General features: G+C 37.6%; 1 protein-coding gene across 3 annotated transcripts in view; it reads right to left on the bottom strand.

Annotated features, from left to right (window-relative positions):
- Positions 1 to 993: 993 nt before the first annotated feature.
- The window catches only part of MAPK11 (mitogen-activated protein kinase 11), a 36,911-nt gene continuing 16,253 nt past the window's right edge, over positions 994 to 21,651 (bottom strand). For all 3 annotated transcript variants that reach the window (XM_063307903.1, XM_063307905.1, XM_063307904.1), the window contains exons 2-12: positions 18,666 to 18,795; positions 17,129 to 17,187; positions 14,747 to 14,858; positions 13,036 to 13,065; positions 12,885 to 12,932; positions 9,844 to 9,958; positions 9,656 to 9,727; positions 8,309 to 8,388; positions 6,888 to 6,966; positions 5,549 to 5,722; positions 994 to 1,872 (exon numbers count right to left, since the gene is read on the bottom strand). In XM_063307903.1, the coding sequence (XP_063163973.1) occupies positions 1,799 to 1,872; positions 5,549 to 5,722; positions 6,888 to 6,966; positions 8,309 to 8,388; positions 9,656 to 9,727; positions 9,844 to 9,958; positions 12,885 to 12,932; positions 13,036 to 13,065; positions 14,747 to 14,858; positions 17,129 to 17,187; positions 18,666 to 18,795 (973 nt within the window). In that variant the 3' untranslated portion in view covers positions 994 to 1,798. The remainder of the gene's footprint in view (positions 1,873 to 5,548; positions 5,723 to 6,887; positions 6,967 to 8,308; positions 8,389 to 9,655; positions 9,728 to 9,843; positions 9,959 to 12,884; positions 12,933 to 13,035; positions 13,066 to 14,746; positions 14,859 to 17,128; positions 17,188 to 18,665; positions 18,796 to 21,651) is intronic.

Raw genomic sequence — 21,651 nt, 5'->3', positions numbered from 1 at the left:
GGCCAAAGCAGGTGGCTGGTGGATGTTTCCAAGACTATGAAATGCATAGATTGGTTATGAATTATTATATCAGCCTTTTAGATACAAACAGGTAATTGTATGAGTCAAGACAGAGGGAAGAAGTTCTTCCAGAATAAACATTTTAATGCTGTGAAATCATATCCCCAATTTATTAATAAACTCCAAGTCATCTTATTACAATGGTTTTAATGTTCTGGCAAATATTTCCTTCAGTTTGTTTTTAAATGTAAAGGATAATGCTAAATATCCAAAAGACCAGAGTTAGTTGCTGTCAAATGCTTAATATAAAGAATGACTATTCTTCTATGACTAGTTGACATCTTAACTTATTTTTGCCTATAATTTTATTCAATAGAGTAGGTTTTTATCATTGTTCTGTTTAAATCAAGGCAACAATTGCCTAGATTGTGCTTGCTACTTTAAGTTTGGAAAATGAAACAGTGGGGTGGGGAGATAGGTATTGTTTATTACTATTCCCTTTTCCTATAAATATTTTTAGGATAATCAGTGCTCATTATTTTCATAAAAAATCTGGATTTTAACCATTTTTGCTGCAATCTGTCCAAAAGCGATCTCTAGGAAGATATCCCTAGCCATATTTCCAGTCTTATTTTCAAGGATAAGGAAAAGGAGTGAGGAAAGGCTATTCAGCAGATCCAGGCATTCCATCAAGTAGTCCCAACAAGTCCTATTAGAAGGAGGCTGAACAGAGAGCAAATTAAAGGTTCTTTTGGTTCCCTCTTCCCAAGGTTATTAGCAGAAGACATCTTCTTTTGAACCATTATGTTCTTAATGGCCATAGTGCTCCAACTGTATGTAACCATGCTTACTAGTACCATATGCTAGACTGCCCACTTGTATGTTCAACATATTTTGATGAAAAAAGATCTCTCCAAACCTTCTCTTTCAGCCCATTCATAGCATTCCATATTTGCTGATCTAGATTAAAATGCAGCTGCCAGACAAAAGCTAAGAAATTTAGAAAAGAAAACAGTTTATTGACAAGGAGATGGAAAGAGAGGCACTGTAAAATTACAGAAAAAAGTGTGTTAGCAGAGAGCTTGATCTTCAAAAGAGCTCAAACATGTAAGATAAACTCCAATCCTCCAGACTTCATGCTGTGGACCACTGTAGTGCAAAATTCCCCAACAAAACTTGTGCCCTGTACTTTTCTACAACTACAGAAGAAACAATGACAAACTTTAATGCTAACAGGAAACAATAAATTTGACTGATTTGTAATTGTTGCTCACTCATGTACTTGAAACTGCTACAGGGATATCTACAGGTATATTTTATGTCTAATTTACTACACTGGCTCCTTTTCCTAAAGGCACTAACTATAAATTTAAAAAAGAAGAAAAGAAAAACATAATGCTTAAAAACAAGAAATTGCTTCTATGGATTTCTATTTTTGTCTCCACGTACATTCATGCTTTAAGTGTACAATTTGAGAAAATAATCTATTTTCTTTTTTTAAAAAAACACCATTTTTGGCATCACACTGGGGACATGCAGAGAAGACAAAGTTTAAAAAGACAAACCTCAGTGCATCATTTTTCAGAACGAAGCGGTTCTTAATGTTCTGCAATTATTACATTCGTAGTACCAGGCAATCACCTCCCCGATATGTTTCTTCAGAAGGGTTTCCTTGCATTTCTGTAGTTTTTCCAAGATCTTTGGACAGTAAAATCTATGCTTGTTATATATGAAATTGAATTGCAATGCTAGATGTTTTATAGTCTTCATAGTAAAGCATAGCAAAAAAAGTCTGGATTTATTGTTCAATTTCAAGGCTATCCATCTTCAAGTCGGGTGGTTTAAAGCTGATCACTTCTTCATATGTTAGTTCTTTAAAAAAAAGAGCAAGCGTAAGAGAGTATAATGTGAAATATTTTAATCTGAAATATTAGCAGTTGAAAAGCTATGGGACTTGGAAGCCATGAACAAAATGCACAAACTTGAAAAGAATATAATATGAGAAATGTTTGTTTCTTGTTATAGCATGAACATTTTGGTTTGCTTAATTTACTTAGTGTATCATCCTCAGATTTGTTACTTTAAAAGTGGGATCTACAAACTACCATATTGTCATATAGATTTAGGAACACACTGTTGCTTTCACTTAAAACTACCTCAGTGTATAGAAGTACATGAAAACTGTAGGAAATATGGTGGGAGGCTGCAACTTGGATGTTATGGGGAAGGAGGTTAGACCGGTGTCTGGTCTCCCTTTCATGTAATAGTCTAACCAAGAATGTCTAGATCAGTGTTTCTCAACCTTGGCACCTTTAAGCTGTATGGACTTCAGTATGCTGGCTGGGGAATTCTGGGAATTGAAGTCCATACAGCTTAAAGTTGCCAAGGTTGAGAAATATTGATCTATGTGATGGTGCATATGGGCCAAATATACTGCTTTTTAAAGCTGGAAGAACCTGTTATTGAGGATTTAATACCGCATGAAAGTGCTGGTCTGGAATTAACCTCTCCAAGCCCTGTCGGTCTGGATACACTATGATGCAGCAGGCTAGAACTGGAGGTGTGTAATTAGTGTGCCTTTGTCTAGAAGACTTCTACCTCACTTTTCAAAAACACTATCTGACGGTGCTGATTATGAGTGCTGTTGCAACTGGGTGGCTGGGTTAATGTAGGGATACTATCTGTATACCATCCACCCCTCTGCATTAGTTTTTCTTGAGCTAGCCAGGGTAACCCCTGGCATAGCACTGAATTACCCTAGACTTCTTGACTTGGGGATTTGAATATACATGTTGAAGTTGCCTAGTCAGAGGTGGCTTGGAGATTCACATCTGCCATGATAACCACAGACCTGACACAACTGGTACCTGATTGCACCCGTCCAGTAGGGCATACACTGGATATCACATTTTGTTCAGTTAGCACTGGTGACCTGAAATAGAGCAGCTTTCTGTAATTCCACTGTCATGGACAGTTGGTGTTTTAGACAGTTTTTTATTGCCTCTGGACAATTTTAGACTGGCAGCTTGTACAAACTTCTGCAGGGGTGGTAGACTGGTTGAAATACTCCAACTCAAACACCTGCTGGCTCCAGATGGTTTTCTGAATTGACTAGGGAATTTCCTGCCTCATTTGTTGGTAATACTTTGAAGCTCTAGCTGATCTGTGGAATATAAAGATGGCCCAGGTGATTGACAGTATACATACTCTCAAGTGTCCACTTCCTTCTAGCATAGTTCAAATGACACCTTGGTTTACTTGGGAGCTGAATGCCATGAAACAATTGGTAGAGGGTCACAGCACAAATGAAAGAACTCATAAGGCAAATCGGACCAAACATGGAGTTTGGCACAACTGAACTTTCAGGCACAACTGAAATCCTACTCCGTGACAGTGGTGGAGCAAAATCATCTTACTGGCTCCATTAAGACTGCATAAAACATGTTGGAGATGCTTTTCTCTACCAAGCAGCATTGCCTGAATCAATAGATTAGGGCCAGGAAGCCAGAACAATTGTAGGTTCGTTGTGAGAAATTCTTATCATTCTTTCTGGACAGAAATGATCAGATTCATTTGATTTGGACTTCCATGTTTGGGCAGGTCATATGGAGTTAACACTGACAACACTTCATTTAGATTCTTTTCAGTTTATAGATCTTGAGGATGTGGATAAGATCTGTGGAGGGATGAGAGACATCACATGCTTGCCCATTGCCCTTTCCTGGTTGATTAAACCAGCTAGGTTGGGACTAGCCCCATTGTCAAGGGAGGTGATTAGTGACAGGTGTGGGGTGCATTTCTGCCAGAAGATCTTTCTATTCCTGGGCCAGTGTCAAATATTTTATTCTTGGGCAAAATGATTAAGAATGTGGTGCATTTAGATGAAACTGATTTGTTGAATCATTTCATTCATTCACACATGCACGCATGCGTGAAATTGAACAAACAAAATCAGAGGTCATTCCAAGTCTTGGAGTAGGATAACTTTAATATGCTGATGACACCCAGCTCCATCATATGATGCCTGAGATCATAGGATGCCTGTATTGAAAGATCTGCATGGCCACCAACTGCCTATGGGATGCAACTGAAGGTGCTGCATTGACTTTTAAAGTCCTAAATAGCCTAATTATCTGTGGGGTTCCCTTTCCTTCTGTGAACCTCTTTGGTACAGTACTTAGATCAGCAGGAGAAGCTGTTCTGAAGATTTCCCCATTGCCAAAAGCTCAAATATCAACAAAACCAATGATCTTAAGGAGATTTCATTGTTTCTTTCTCTAGGGCTTTAATCCAAAAAAAAAAGTAATCACAGAAGTTTTCAAAAATAGTCATAAGCCCTTACTTCTTTATTTTGGTTTCTCAGAAGTTGACAAAGTTGACAAAGAAATACCAATTAGAAAAGTCTCGAAAGAAAAGTCTCATGTAAGACTTCCTGGACACTCAATTCAGCATATGGAATGAAAACATATGTATTTAATAATGCATTCAGTAAATGTGCTTAATACTAAAGAAAAAATGAACAGCCAGGTATCACTTTGTTTGAACCCATATCCACCAATTATTAAAACAAGAGATTTTCACACAGTCCTAACATTTTTCTTGCCTCTTTTAAAGGAAGGAAAACACTACTGGACAGTATTTCCTGAAGACACACCAGAAGTTATGAAACTTTATTGCAAGTAATTTCCTTAATCTATTTATGTGCTCTTGAAACAGTTTGGATGAAAATTCAGTGGGGAATTACTGTGGACCTAGTGTGCATTAGCAGTTGCCAGCACTAGACCATGGCTAACTAAATGGCACATGATGGTCAGCAGGAGGGCTCTTTTATGTATTTATCTAAAAGTTGTTTCAACAGCAAATCAAGAGAATGTAGAAACTAAAGCTACTGTACTGTATCTTGGTGGCAAGAATCCACATGAACACTAGATGGTACCAAAGAGATACAGAGAACTACCAGATATAAGATATTCTAGGCTGTCATTAAGTACTTGTCTTCAGTTTTGCAGCCCAGATATGGTAGCCCTAGCCGACACAGTAACTGCAACCTGGCCCTGAAGGTTTCTTTTAACCTCAAACATGTTAACATCCAAACTATATGTTTAAAATAAATATATATGAAAGGCAGTCTGGTAAAGTGGTAAATGTGCTGGCCTGGAACTGGGAAGAGCCAGGTTCTAGCCCACTCTCATCCATGGAAGCTCATTGGGTGATTGTGAGCTAGTTAGTCCAACCCACTGGGATCTTGTTATGGGGAAAAACAGAAGGATGGAGAATTAGGTACGCTGCCTTGAGCTCCTGTACAAAAATCTAACCAATCCATCCATCAAAAGTATGTGAGTGGGGTATGTGTGTAAAATAAAGGGCAAGAAGAGAGATTCTGGGACAATTCAATCCTTGGTTCATATGACTCTTCACCCCTGCTATATAGGCTCTGACTACTTTACATCTGCACTCACTTTCTGTAAATTTATCCTTGCGATAGTTCATAAGGGTTGTGTTTTAAGTGTTCTTAGCATTTGAAGCACAAAAGGAAACACTTCCTTACCTTTCCACTCATCTATAACCCTTTCTTTATTTTCTATTGATTCATCGTATAGCTCTGCCTCTGGTTCATCCTCAGGATCATGATACTGAGCAAAGTAAGGATGCGCAAGTGCTTCTGAGGCTGTTATTCTTTTGTCACTGTCCAGGATGAGCATCTTCTCAAGAAGATCCACAGCTAGGATAGTAAAAATCAAACTAACATAAAGCGGCTGATCGATTTCATATTAATTAATAAGAATTAATATAATAATTTTGGATTTAGATATTTTGGATTTCATTGTCAAGGTTTACAACCTAATCTCAGGCAGCAATGTTCTTTTCTTCTGCTCGGGATATTAATTATGTATATCAGTTCATTTCCAATAGAAGAGAATATAGGTAGCTCAGGGTTGAACTGTGGAGTCCTTGGTGCTCTCTGAGCTTGGTTGTTTGCTTGCAGACATTTCATTACCTGACTAGGTAACATCATCAGTGCTAGTAAGTGTGGGGTTTGCTCCCTGCCAGAACCTAAACTGGCTCTGCACTGGTGCATAAGCCATGTGTGTAAACCTGAATGAAGTGAAGTGCTTAGCATAGCGGCCGTATTTTTCTATTTAATACATTTTGCATTCTGTTACCAATTGTCAAGCATGTGGAATGTTAAAACCTGTGTTGAATGGTCCCTGTACATCATCATATTAAAGAAATAATTCATATACATAAATGTTTTCTATAACTAATGCTCTCTCCAGGTAGACAGATAGACATATTTTATCCCATGAAACCAAAATGCATTAGAAAAAGCTAGGGTTTCCCGTATGGTGCTTGTTAACACTGGATGTTTTGTGATTAGACACCTCCGCCTGCCCCCCCCCCAATGCTTATTTTGTGAATGGACAAGCCCCTTGCAGAGCATCTGTTTTGTGAGAATACCCACAACACGTTCTCAAAATTCCAAAGGTCCTACCACTTCAAAATGTTTGGGAATCTTGTCATAAAGGATCCTTTAATTATTTACATCATAATAGCTTGTGAATTACTGTCACTATTTTTATTCTTACTCCTTCTTATCTATTTAACTACTGTCCCTTTTCCCCAAAGATATCCCAGGCATCATACTCAGCATCACAGAATATTTATATTAAATGTATGCAATATAATTAAGGAGAAATAATGCTTGGTTTAAAGATGGAATAGTACTGAAGGAGCAATTCATTTGGAATTTCTCTATACCCAATGCAGTCTTTATAACCAGTCTTAGTATTAAATTGAAGATATTTGGGCATTTGCAGTAATGATTTTTTTTTCCCATTTAAAGTGACTATCCCTCTCTAGGACAGTAGTGAATATTAAATATTTACCTAATGGGTTTGCTCCACGAAATACTACTTTCAGATCCTGTTGAGGCATGTATGGTAGAGACTCTATATATTTTCTGGCCTGCAAAAGTGAAATTGCATAAACATGCATAAATTAAATTTGTGATTGAAAGGAAATATTCATCTTTGAAAGTATGACTTGTGACTGCATTCAGTTACAATCAATTGTCCCCAAAGATTTATAAGGTTTACAAATTATACAGTAGAATGAGAAACAAAAGACTATTTTTCAACATTCTTTTCATTTATCTCATCTCTGCTCAATGTAGATTTAAATTAGATAGTATAACATTCCTGAGATTACTAACCTCCTTAATTACATACACATCTGTAAAGAGAGCAAGGATAACTATGATTACAGAAAAGATGCAATAGTTTTCTACTCTAATAAGATCCACATGAGTTGCACATTGTCACTATCATTTAATAGGGATCACCACTACAAAGGACAAAGGAGACTTTACAGCACTAAAAAAGACTAAAGTGGCATTCTCTCTTGCATGCAAGAACTACAGAAAAGATTTTTTGGCATGTGTTGAGAAATGTTTGGCAGAATTCTGATGGAAAGAGATGTGACAAGAAGCAAAATACAAGGAGTTCAGTGTAGCCTTATACTGGGCAGGTGGTGTGCTCTTCAACAGATATCCTCCAGCAAGTAAGAAGTCAGTCTGGGCCAATGACGACTTCTTGCTTCTATTTAAACAAATAGATTAGATTTCTATGCAAGTGAAAAAAATGGATGTAAATAGTGGGATACTTCAGTCTTCCAAGAGACATTACTTCCAACCTTGAAATCACGTATTTTATTACAGATTACATTAAAAGGAGGTAACCACATGAAATGTATCAATTAACATTTACCAGTGTTCATTCTTCTTTTAAATCAAACTTTATTTACATTTTCTGTGAATGGATCAGCCTATATGCAGGTTGCCAGCTGAAAACATTTCATGCTTCATATGCTTCAGAAAAATAATATGCTTCAAATATATATAGTTCAAGTAAAAAGAGATTCATATGATAAACAGAGATCCATGTAATTTATATGATGAACATTTAAAAGTAACAAGATAGATTTCCTGTGGAAATTACATCTTCCTGAAGGATGGCACTGCCCTAAAGGTGTTTCTGTATAGAATTTTCTTCACCAATTGGTTAGATATGAACTAGAAATCAAATGTCTTTTATTGGTTGTTTGGCATTCAGAAACCCACTGTATAGGACCTTGTTAAAAACACCTATTTTGGGGGGGTTGGGTTTTTTTTAATTCTCAGATCACTCAGATTTGAAAATCAACAATAACTTGATAAAAACATGTAACTGAAAACAATATTATCAGGAAATCAGTATCAGTCAGATTAAATGAAGAATTAGTTACTACTCTGTCAATATATCATACTTACATGCTCTGATGATATTTTCTTGAGAAGTTCAGAACTGGGTGTACCAACTACTTCCATTATTCGTTTTAGCTGGTCAATATCTATAAGGGTTTAGGAAAACTACTAGAAAGATAGGTCATTCAGGAAAGGACTTATATGCACATATAAACTGCCAAACCCACATACCATATCTACCAATTTTGCTCTGCCATCTAAAATAGAAAGGAGAATGAGAAGATGATGTGCAGAGATGGACACTTCTGTCAACAGATTGGCCTGGATCTTAAATAAGACTTTTTTAAAACTATGGTTGCTGATCAAGCCACATTTGGTTCCCACATATCATAAAGCTACAGTGAGAAGGTTCATACATCATATTAACCAACACAAACAAGCCAGTTATAGTTTAGGTTATGTGTGAACAAGATCATATTGGATAAAGAGAAGACACAATTGATATATAAGCATTTACAATAGTATCCATTGAGATGGCACCAAAGAGCCCTTAGAAATCCAATTAAATTAAAGAGGTGAGCAGAAGCACAATTCTTAAGTCACTGGAAGGCATTTCACCATTACTCACCATCTCAAGTTGGGCAGTTTTCAGTCAGGCCATCATTTGCTTGAAAGAGCTTAAAACATTGTTAAACACTATTATTCTTCATGCAGAAGAATTATATGGCTTTCTCTTCTAAAATTAGATGTCACAATGGCCCAGACCAAGGGAGTTGCTTGTGTTGGCCATTGAAAGAGACCATGTTTTCCAATGTTACATAAAGAACCTATCATAGTGAATTAGAATATTTTCTACTTGGCCTTTCGAATCAGCATCATCTTGTATCACTCAGTCTCCAAAATCCCTGTGAGTAAGCCTAGAAATTGGGGTAGGAAGTGTGAAATTCACCAGGTCGTGACATTTAAAAACTCACATCACATCAGAAGCTATTTGCCTGGTTCCTTAATTTGCTTCAAGGGCAGCTTCCAATGAGAGCCATCATTAGCAACTGGCTTTCAGGCTTACCAAACAAAATTACTAGTTTCTCAGCAGCTTTGGTCTTCAACATTAACTCACAAACCACCGGCTATTGCAAGCTGTGCTTGTATGGTCGTCATTAGTTAAATGAAACATACAAGAACAAAATTTACTCGGCCTACTGCAGTTTAAGGACACATTGTGTTCTGAGCCTTTGTGGCTATTACCAGCTGTGAAAAACAGTCATTTTAGCTATTTGCTACATGTTTGCTATAGCATTTTTGCTTAATGACTAATATTGCCTTAAAAGCATTTCAGTGCAGAACAAGATCTGCAGCCTGTTACCATTTGTGAGTGTGTTGGGGGGAAAGGAGGGGTTGTAAGAGGAAGGATACAATCATTCCCTGGAAAAAGAGCCTTCCCTTTCAGCAGCTCTGCCATGATGCATCCAACTGACCAAATGTCAACTGCCAAGACATAAATACACAAGTCAAGAGACTCTGTACAATAAAGACATTCCCATCCAAGCCCTTACTATACATATATCATAGTACAAATCAATAAGAAAGTATTTTTATCTTACCTGTCTGATTATAATGCATCCAATTTAACATGATTTCTGGGGCTCTGTACCATCGGGTTGCCACATAGCCTGTCATTTCATCGTCAGTTTGCCGGGCTAAGCCAAAGTCTAAAATCTACAGAATAATGAATAAAGTTTCCTGTTATTTTAGTTATATTAAATGTTCCCACCATTCTTTATTCTGATTATCATAACTCATTAAAAACTGCATTGGTATTGGCAAGAGGACCAAACCAGAGGGCCAGTGTGGTGCAGTGGTTAAGGTACTGGATTAGAAGCCAGGAGATATGAAAGCCAGCTGGGTGACTCTGGGCCAGTCACTCCCATACAGTCCAGCCCACCTCACAAGGTTGTCATCGTTGGGGAAATTGGTAGCAGCTTTAGATACACTGCCTTGAATTGTACAAAACAAAGGCAGGATATAAATATAATCATCATCATCTGATGGTTCAAATCTAGACAAACATTTTTTAAAAATCAATCCAACCAGCCAACCAATCCAACTGAACCAACCAGCTAACAAAGTCCTTCTGCCTTCTATTATCTGACAGATTATACTGCAATCTCCTGGTCCATACAGTGCCTTGAGATATAGCACAGCAAATTGAGGGGTGATTTGAAGAAAAATAACATGTAATTCTGTTGGAACATAACATAATGGGTTATCTCAGCTTATTCTGATTATCTGTTCATTTCTTTTCTTAAAGCCAGCACAGACCCAAATATAAAGCTGGCAGAAAAACTGAATGCTGATAGTGGATCATGGTAAAGGGCATCAAGTGGGGGACAATGTATTTGAGACTGATTTCAATACAATAGCATTATTTTTATTTATTTATTATTCAAATTTTGTTACCACCCATCTCCCCCAAAAGAGAGACTCTGGGTGGTTAGAGTATTTGGCAGAAACACCAGTTTATTAATTCATTGTACACTTAAAGTCACACGGGTGAGGTTGGATTTTTGAGATGGTACCTTAATGCTAAAATTGGCTTCCAAACACTTGGCTGATTCATACCCCTGAAAAAAAAATCCTGATGCCCACTAGGGCTAGAATGCATGGCTTAGCACAGGGGTGAGGAACCTTTAGCTCTTCGGAAGTTGTTAAACTTGATACACCTAGCTCAGCATGCCAACAGGTAGGGATGATAGGAGTGATAGCCCACCACTTTAATCATCACCTAATAGGCCCCAACCTACTTGCTTATAAGTCAATTCAATGGATCTGATGCCAGGCTGATGTAGGATCTGAGGCACTGTAGACACATTGCCCATTAATCACATAGATGAACTTAAATACACAACAGGGGTTCCATTTTCCAGAGATAGGAAAACAACATAAATAATATGTTAATATGGGATGGGAGGGTTATACTCTACTACAAAAGACAAGCATGTAGAGTTTTGGTGGAAGGGATAACAGCAATATAAAGATATATGGACTTTATTCCAGAAAATCAAACTAGGGAAGTAACAGAACATCTAATCATGCAAAACTTGGCATGAAACTTAATACTAGATCAGCATGCTTTCAATTTCCCCACCTTTAAATATATAATTTAACATTTATAGGACAGGGCAATAACTTTTAAATGAAACAAGGCCCAAAGATGAAACATTTGTCCCTAAGTACAGACCATGATTAGATACATCTTAAAAACATATCCTTTCTTTTGTAATCTGTTACTGCTACAAAACTCTGTAGCAATGATGAACCAATGACTGCTAACTAGGACAGTGTTTCTCAACCTTGTCAACTTTAAGATGGGTGGATTTCAACCTTCAGAATTCCCCAGCCAGCATTCCCCTCTTTCACCAAATCAAGAATGATATTATTTGAATTTATTTGACTATTTAGATATCCTCCTTTGCTTAATTATCAGGATGGTGCTCTCTTGGACCAGGAGACTTTTTGATAAATGCTACTAAATAGGAAGGGGGTTATTTTATTGTTTCAATCATTATATTGTAACATGTTCTGGAACACAGATTCCATTCTGGGTCAGACCTTGATGCAGGTGGCACTTCTTGTTGTTCAGATGGTATCCTTTGCCAAGTTCTCACATTCCATGGAACAGTACACATGAGAGGAATGTTTATATACAATTTTTAACTGCCTCTATTTAATTTTATAACTACCTATATTCTTATCAATATTCAATACCTATATTTATCTTTGGAGAAAATACTGTTGTGCATTACTGCATAAATTGGGGTACAAACATTATTAAGCAAGATGTCCTAAAACAGAATTTCATATGTTGGTATAAAAATTCAGATTTTTAAAAAATCAATACTATTCCTATCATCTGTTCCAGAGATTTCTCTTTGTTGGTTATATATAGCAGTTTAATCTTCCTTTCCAAATGTTAGTCTTTAACTTTAATTCCAGCAATGTAAATACCTTCTGTATCTATTCTTTCATTTATAAATGCAGGGCCTGATGATATGAGCAGTAACTTTAGAAACAATTACTGCCATGAATGAAGATCCAAAACTTTCACAACAGCCTATTTAGTAATCGAGATGCTGGCGCTGCGGGTTAAACCGCTGAGCTGTCGATCGGAAGGTCGGCGGTTCGAAACCGCGCGGCGGGGTGAGCTCCCGTTGCTCGTCCCAGCTTCTGCACACCAAGCAGTTCGAAAACATGCAAATGTGAGTAGATTAATTGGTACCGCTTCGGCGGGAAGGTAACGGCGTTCCGTGAGTCATGCTGGCCACATGACCCGGAAGTGTCTATGACAACGCCGGCTCTAAGGCTTTGAAACGGAGATGAGCACCGCCCCCTAGAGTCGGACACGACTGGACTTTACGTCAAGGGAAACCTTTACCTTTACCTTATGAATATCACACTTCCTGCAAATGTTATTTAGCTTAGAGAATAATGGACAATGATTTGGAAGATGTTTGTTTCTCCCTTGCCCAACATCAGGATGAAGCAGAAAAAAAGAGATAGCAACAACACTATTCAGTTTCTTGTTTGCATTGATATATATGTGGTCCAAGTATTATTGCAATAATCAAAATAGCATGAATCCTACCCTTAATTCACAGTCTTCATTTACAGCTAAGTTACTGGGCTTCAGGTCCTGAATCAGAATGAAAAGACTATTAAAACAGGGCTGAACTTGAGATGATGAAACCAGTCGCTGCAGATGTATACAAAGCATTCTATCAGCGATTGAAACTTACCCGGTGAATGATTCCAGCAGAATGAATATACTGCAACATGAAAAGAAAACAGGTAAGGTCAAACCCAGAAATCAAATGCAATTCGATGAACATGATTATCAGAAACCATTTGCTCTCACTCACGTTTTTCTACAAAGTAAAGATTGCATTTATTTCCATACTACAAACTCACAGTGATGAATCATACAAGGACTTTGGTTACATTTTAAAGTGCAAACAGTATCAGATATGAAACTCCACCACTCTTTGCAATTCAGTCTAAAGGCCTTGGGAATAAAGATTGCCAATTAGAAAACTGTCTCTTCTTGGAAGACAGTAATGAGAGAAAGAAAAAAGAGGGTAAACTTTTCCACTACAGTTTCAAAAGCTGAACTACATCAATTCTACTCTCCACCCTAAATACAAAAGATCCTGAATTCTGGCTGGTAGACACATTTTCATTCCTACTCTTTTAAACAAAATGCATGGAACTTCAAAGTCTCAGAAACTCTGCTATATATAAATCTGCATATTCTGTGTCTTGTAAAAAGATACTCATCTGTTTCTGGAAAGCTAGAATACCATAGCATCACCATGGGAATGGGTATTGATTATGTGGGTGTCTGTGGGCGTACATACAGAGGATATATACAGATTTTCCAATCGATTCGGGAAAGCAAAAGCTTCTTTTATCCTCAGACAATTTGTTGGGGTCCTGCAGAAGCAGACTCTTTGTTCAGGTATTAGTACTTGCAAGCACAGAGTATTTCTTCCTCTCTAAACTACTACTGGTTTTCCAGTATTATTGCAGAGGGCTGGTCTAGATTATCCATCGGGTCCCTTTCAAATACTCAGTTCTATGATTCTTAATTCCACTGGATAGCCATAACAAACCTCTTGATACTCAGTTATGTTTTTTTAATGATTTACAGCCATGGCCCAAACAAATACAGGTAGTCCTCGCTTAATGACTGCCTTGTTTAGTGACTATTCAAAGTTATGACAGCACTGAAAAAGTAACATTAGGACTAGTGCTCGCATTTACGACCATTGCAGTCACATGATCGAGATTCAGTTCCACAACTGGCAGGTGTTTACAACCATCGCAGCATCCCACAGTCATGTGATCAACATCTGCACGCTTCACAACTGGCTTTCAACAAACAGAGTCAATGGAGAAGCCAGCAGAAGAATCACAAGTTGTGGTTACATGATGTCTTGCTTAACGACCTGTGGTGATTCGCTTAACAACCATGGCAGAAGTGAGCTTGTAAGCCCGTCGTGGTCACGTGATGCTTCACTTAGCAACTGCATCGTTTAGCGATGGAGTTGGTGGTCCCAATTGTGGTCACTAAGCAAGGACTACCTGTAAGCAAATCAATAAGGACAGCAGAAACTTGACCAAGAGAAAAGTTCCACTGTAACCAAGACCCCCTATTTAACTATTCTTTTACTTCGGTTTTATGGAACACTCTCCCACTGGAGGTACAGGTGGCTCCTACTCTACAGGTATCTTCAAAAGTTAGTCAGCAAGCATCTGGCCCTTAGGTTAGTTTCCCTGAAGGGTGTCTATGATGTGTAAGATTTTAATTAATGATTTTTACTATTTGTACCTGAACTTTATTGTCTTGCTTTTGCTTTGATTGTGTGGTGCCCTGCCCAGAGTCCTTCTGGGTTGGGGTGGGTTACAAATATTGTCAAATAATTAAATAAAATGCCCCCATGGCTTTACCTTTAGTCCTCGAAGTAACTGATATATAAGAAACTGTATATGGTCATCTGTCAATTTCTGACACTTCACTATATTATTCAGGTCAGCACCCATTAAATTTGTGACAAGATACCTGCAAATCAGAACCAAGATTGTGAAGACATTTACAGTGCAACTCCAAAGTAATTCCCACTGAGTTCACAGTCTTAATTTTTTTTAAAAAAATTACAGCCTTAATGGTTTTATAGATTCAATCACTTTTCAACCTTAATTGGTTTTAAAGTTGCTTTATAAACTTTATTATAACTGTATCATATTAATTCACTAGTACAATTTAAATTTCCAGGCTGTGGATCACACAAGTATTTGACGCAACCCAGGGCCTAACTAATGGCCAAATCTGAAATCCTAATTGATAGAGAGAGGGAAATTAGGGGTAACTGAGTACAACTGTCAGGTCAGATTCAATGGTTCACCTCTGATGAAAAGAATATTTTCCCTGGGGAGAAGGAAACTTCTGGATCCAGTGCATGGATTTTGATGGAAGTTTGAGCCAACAGAAAGAATACAGGAGATGGACACAAAGGCAAAAGGTGGTGTGGCATCCCCACCTCCCAAGAAAGTGCTTCAGAGAGCAAAGGTTATCTCAAAGCAGGTATTTAGGACTCCAACTCTTGTCTAACCTAGTACGCAAGATAGTGGTGAGATATGATGGGAATTGGAGTCCAAAGATATCTGGGTAGACACAGATTTCCCACTGCTCATACAGGGAAATATTGGAAAATACACATTAGGTCATCCAGGAGAATAAAATGTAAGATAGTATTTATTAATGCAGGCAAGGGACTACTAATCAATACTCTAGTTATATAAAGTACCAGACTATGGATTCTTAATGACCATTTCAAGACACATCTTTCCCAACCTTGGCCCAGGAAAAAATCAGTGTAGTATAGGCTACTGCAAGTAGTTCACTGCTTGGGTTAAGTATGTCCAACAAATGGAGGATTCTGCTCTGGGACTCAAATGAGCAGACCATTTGTATTTCTATGGGGCCTCTCCATACTTAAGGGTCTTCCACGCATGCCATCTGCACAGATCCAACTTCATCATCATGCCACTGTGCTCCTACAACATTATCCTCCTTAAGCTGCCAACCGTATGTTGTACCAGCTTGGCTGCAGCACTGTTTAAACTATACAGTTTCCGCTTTGCAGTCTGCAGTGCTGTAGGTCTACAGGTTTAGGATGCAAATGTTTTCTCATTCATAGGAACTCTTGCCTTCCCCTACTCAACACCGGAGCTTGCTAGTAGATTTCATAAGGCAACCTTTCGCAAGAGCCTTCTTAAAACATCTAGTCAGTTTCTAGTCAATTTCACAATCCCTCTTTAAAAAAAATTGCCTGGGTTATTTTTTTTCTCCTGCTTATGTAAGTAGCATGTACCAAACTCTTGCTTCACACCACCCTCCAGCTTCTGGGCTCAGACAAGCCATTACTCTCTACTTCCACCTAACATAGTAGCTCTACAATCCAACATACAACCATGACTACCACTGCTGGGGAAACCTAGCAGCAAAACCATGGTATCATGCTCTCACCATAGTTTTAGAATGACATCTTACTTTTTACTGAAAACACTGGAGGCAGAAGGACATTTTTTTTTCTTTTTATGTGTAGCAACAAGAAGGTGTGTGTTTTTTAAACTCCAGGAGCTGCTAGTGCTCAATGGGTGGGATACTGAATAAATTATAAATTTTGCATTCTCCTATTGGATTCTCTGCACTCTGAGGTCAGCAGGACTGAAGTCCATTGCAGAGCCAGCTTCAAAATGCTTTACGGGGATTGAGGAATGCAAACAATACCACACAGACATGCCTAAAGTAACCTATTTTCCTTGTAGATTACTACAGCATTGTAACACTTCCCCAAGGGGTAACCAGATTGGTTTTCTGGGGCAAAAACAGCAACAATGAGTCTTGTAGCATGCTAACACCAATCAACTGAACAAAAGGTTATGTGATGATAAAGTGGTCAGTTACTAAGATTCTCTAAGATTTTGTTGCTTTTTTCTTAAGCATCTTAAAAACATTTAAATTTACCGCCCTTACAAAAGCAGATTAAACAAAAAGATAGTTCATTTTACAACATCCTACTCCCAGTGGCAAGCCAAAACCAACCCCCCTTTTAACTTTCTTGATATCAGAAAACTGTATTCCGATAGGTGTATGTCATCACAATTAAGTATTCTGAGACTTGACAGATGCAACAGAAAAAGTTAACATGTTTCATTAGACCACTGAAATTAATTCTACTTATAAATGTTTGATTTTTGCTATGTCATGCCAATACTACTTATCCTAGTAGCTTGCCAACTATCAATTTTTATTTCAAATTTACTTACACTTCATTAAAATTTTCTATGGATGCTGCAGGTGTAAAAACATCTAGTAATCCTATAACCTGAAAGAGAAAAGAGGAATTTCTATTTTACCTTGAGAAGTGCATGAGATACTGTAGGATTTTATGCTCTGTACTTGCAGGTTTCTAGGCAAAGACAATGGAGACTAGAAATGGAGGTTTGGCATACTTTAATCCGTATCAGTTGTGTATGATTGCTGAATTCTGTATCTGCTAAGAGTACAATCGTACTTACAGGTTAAGTAGGATTTGATGTTCCTTCTTCTCATAGCTCAGATCCAGGCTGCTCCAACCTTTGGAACACGTTTTTAAGAAGTATTTGCCTGCAAAACTCAATTCTGTCCATTACTATGTCTACCTACCTCCTACCATGCTTCAAATAATCCACCATTTTCCCTTTACTTTAAAAAAAAAAAAAGCATTTAAAAATAAAATATAAGATGTCAAAATGCTGTTTTATAGGGAAGGATAAAGAAATATACTGTCACTGGTTTCTACCCAACCAGCATTGTGGATACCTTTACTATAAAAATGTGTACTTGCGTCCTCCTGATTGATTTGGGGAAGAAGACTGAACTTAGAAACAAATTATGGCACTCTACTTCTATATCACACACTATCCCCAAATTAACATTTATTCTGGTTTGTCACTCTAATTTGCAGTAAAACTCTGATATGTATACACCATCCTGGCTTTTCAAGATTGGATGAAATAGGCCAATTTTATCTGGCATGCTGAAAAAATAGGTGTGAAAGGACCCAAAGAGAGAAGGGAATATGTGAGACCTGCCCTTTTGGAAATGATCAGGGCTATTCTAGCTGAACTAACTCTGTACTGTATTCTTCCTGCAAGCAAACTCTGCCTTTTCTTAAGCAAGAAGGAAACTTAATGAAAAAACCTTTCAGTGAATTCCTATATGTCAGTTAGGCTATTTGATCTGACGGTGTAAGTGAACTGAATTTTTTGTGGTAGAATATAATTGACTAGTAGTTTATACTAATCATGTAAAAAAAAAAACTACATTGTTGGTAAATGTTTTTTTTTTTGTTCTGCATTTTTACCCCAAACCTCAGCCTTCACCAGAACATTGAATATAATTGCACCTTTGCTGCATTTATTTTGTAGCAATAACTTTTAACAATATCTTAATACTATGGCTGTAAACTGCCCAAGATAATTAGGGCCACAGTTTTGGGGAAGAAAGGGTTGAAGACAAAATGCAGCAGTCCCTTAGTTGTTCAGTACTCTTCATTCACCAATATTCCAGCCGTCTTAAAATGAGCACTAAAGGCTACCTGAATCAGATTGCTCAGACCTCTATTAGAACTGCAAACCCAATCTTCACCTGAATGTAAGGTTAACTTAGGAGACCCAAGAACGGAACCAGGGTTCAAGTGCTCCTGCATAAAATGCAACCCTAAGTTATCCTTCTATATGAATGTGGGATTTTCAGATTACCAAACAAAAGACAAGTTACCATTTCCATTGGAGCTTTACGCAACACAGTCTTTCCACTCACATTTTCATGTTTCATGTGCTTGAGTAATCTAAGCTCCCGATAAGTCCTTCTAGCATGAATAAGGGACTGGAAAGGTCTTGAAAGCTTTTTGACTGCCACCTTCTGCCTTGTTTTGGTATCATATGCTGAACTGAAACAAAATCAATATGTATTTTAAAAATCATCTCAAATTTTTCACACATTTTCACATTTCAAACAGATACCAGCAATTTATTTTAGCTCTTTTCTCAAATTCATTCAGTTGTGATTGTTCATTCATTTAATGAAAAAATGCAACCTTATTAGGACTTAACTTTATTGTGCACATCATTTATCACTAAACACCCATCTCTATAATCATGCTACTGAACTATCAATGAAGCTGCAATTTTTAAAGACAATTCGCCTTTCTATCAATTTGCCTCAAACACATAGGAAGGCAATTTCCCAGAACTCCCCTGGATCCCTTTCTACCTTCTAGTCATATGGCACTACAGTTAATTTGAGTAAAAAGTATTTTGAGTATTTTTATTAAGAGATCAGCAATTTCAATTAAACAGCAGATGTCATCAGAACCCAGTGACTGGTTACCGTACATTCTGTCAAGATGTCATGAGACAGCTTGTCTTGTTACCCCAGTTTGCTTTTTTCCTTTCCCCTCCCCCGAGAACAGAAAGTCAGGTACTATCCTGTGCAATAAAGATAGAGGCAAAGAATTCATTCAGGTTCTCTGCAGTCTTCATATCCTCCTCAGACATCCATTTCACTTCTTTGTCCTCCAATAGCCCAATTGTTTTATTTGCTGTTTCAAATATATTTAAAGAAATTATTCTTGTTTCCCTTAATAGTTTTTGCCATATGCTCTTCTAATATTATTCTTGTAGTCCTTATTATCACATTGGGGGGAGGGGTGTTGGCCAGAGTTTGGGGTCCTTTTTTCCTTACAATTTTTCCATATCTGGAAGGATGACTTCTTAACTGTTATGGCTTCCCAGATGCTAGTAGAAAGCCATGTTGGCCTTTTCCTCAATTTGGTTGATCTGTTCTTCTACTGTGGAAAACAGTCTAGCAGAGGATCAGTTACTATGGTTTTAAATAACCTTCAGGCACAATGAAGTGATATGAGCCTCCTCACTTCTTCTTTCAGTGACTTTTTTTCACAAGTCCTGTCATTTTTGAAATGCTTCTCCTGCTGAGTCATCAGTGACAGTGTTGGACCTTACTGGCAGTTTTTCATTTGGGTGGATGCTAAATGTAAGAGCATTAGGGTCACTGTTTCCAACTAGTTCTACAGCAGTTACATCTCACAGCAGATCATGAACACTGCTTAGAATTAAGTGTAGAGTTGCCTCCCCTCTAATTGGTTCCAAGACTGTTCTAAGGCACAATCATTTACAGTCTGCTTTCTTTGACGTGACCCGATGTATCCAATCTATGCAAAGATAATTGAAGTCTCCCATTATTACAATAGCTCTTCCTCTGCATGCATTCCTAATTTTTTCATCCTCTCAGGATCAGTTGCAATGTTTTATCACAGGAATCTGATCTTCCAATGCTTTCTTGAGCAACATCTCTCCCAGCTCACCCTTCCATGTCCTGTACTCAAGACAAATCTCTATTCAGGAAGGACTGTCTCCCACTATTATCTACATTAAACTGGGTTTCTGTGTTCTTGTTCACAACCAAGTATTATTATTATTACTACTGCTGCTGCTACTGCTATTATTATTAAAATTTGTATGGCCACTCACTCCAGCACTCTTCTCCTATTCTGGCTGAGAGATTACCAAATTTTATTGCTGTGAGCCTTGTTCCACATGCTTTGTTTCTTCTTTTGCCACTGTCATGACTACTTATTAATTCATTTTCTACTTTGACTGCATGTCCTAAACTATATATGCTTTTTGAACAAGTTGCTGCCAGCACCTGTTGGATTTCTCCTACATATCAATTTAAAAGCTGTCCTTTCACTTCTTCGATGTTATGGGCCAGCATCCTGGTTCCATCACTGTTCAAAGGGAGCCCAACTCTCTTATATAGGTTCTACTTCTCCCAAAACATTCCCCAATGCTTTGTGAATCCAAACCTCTTTGTAGCATTCCTTAAAACATTACCTCGGCAGTTCTATAATTCAAGCTGCTACTTAGCAATCTAGATAGATAGATCGATAGACAGACAATATTTCTGTTGGTGAACAGATAAACAGAACATATATAAATTAAATACAGCAATGAAAAAAGAAAAAAAAATAACCACCCACCTAGCCATCAGAAATGGACAAGGTAACTATTTGTATGAATTCTAATAGTCCAAAGTATTAAAATAATTATTGAATGAACTACTTAGCAATCTAAATTTGGCTTCCAGGACTAGCTGACTATATTTTCCAATGTCACTGGGACTAACATGGACCACTAGCACTACCTCTTTCCAGCACTATCTAAAGCTGATGAAGGATATCTGCAAACTTTGTAACAGACAGGCAAATCAGCATACCATCTACCCATTAGTCATAAATCCTCATCATCTGTATGTATCTTGTCCTCATGAGAAACTTATATACGGGTCAGGAAGCCACAACATGTATAAAACAAGGTGAAACAGACTGGCTCTAGGTTGGCAGAGGAATGCGACAAGGCTGTATTCTCTCCCCTTATTTATTCAATCTGTATGTGGAATATATAGTAAGGGAAGATGGATTGGAAGAAGATGAGCATGGTTTTAAAATTGGAGGAAGAAACATCAATAACCTGCACTATGCTGATAACACTATCCTAATAGCCAAAAATACAAAGGATCTGCAAGCCCTAGTAATAAAAATTAAGGAGCACAGTGAAAAAAATGGGACTAAAAGTTAATATACAGAAGACCAAGATGATGACAACAGGCAGATCAATCAGCCTTAGACTTTGCAATGAAGATGTAAAACTAATGGATAGCTTCTGCCTTTTAGGATCAACCATCAGCAGTAAAGGAACAAGTAGTCAAGGAATATGGTTCAGATTAG

Source organism: Candoia aspera, chromosome 7 (assembly GCF_035149785.1).
Source record: "Candoia aspera isolate rCanAsp1 chromosome 7, rCanAsp1.hap2, whole genome shotgun sequence".
NCBI classification, from domain to species: Eukaryota; Metazoa; Chordata; class Lepidosauria; order Squamata; family Boidae; genus Candoia; species Candoia aspera.
The sequence above is the reverse complement of the archived record's forward strand: the minus strand, read 5'-3'. Positions and strand labels throughout refer to the sequence as shown.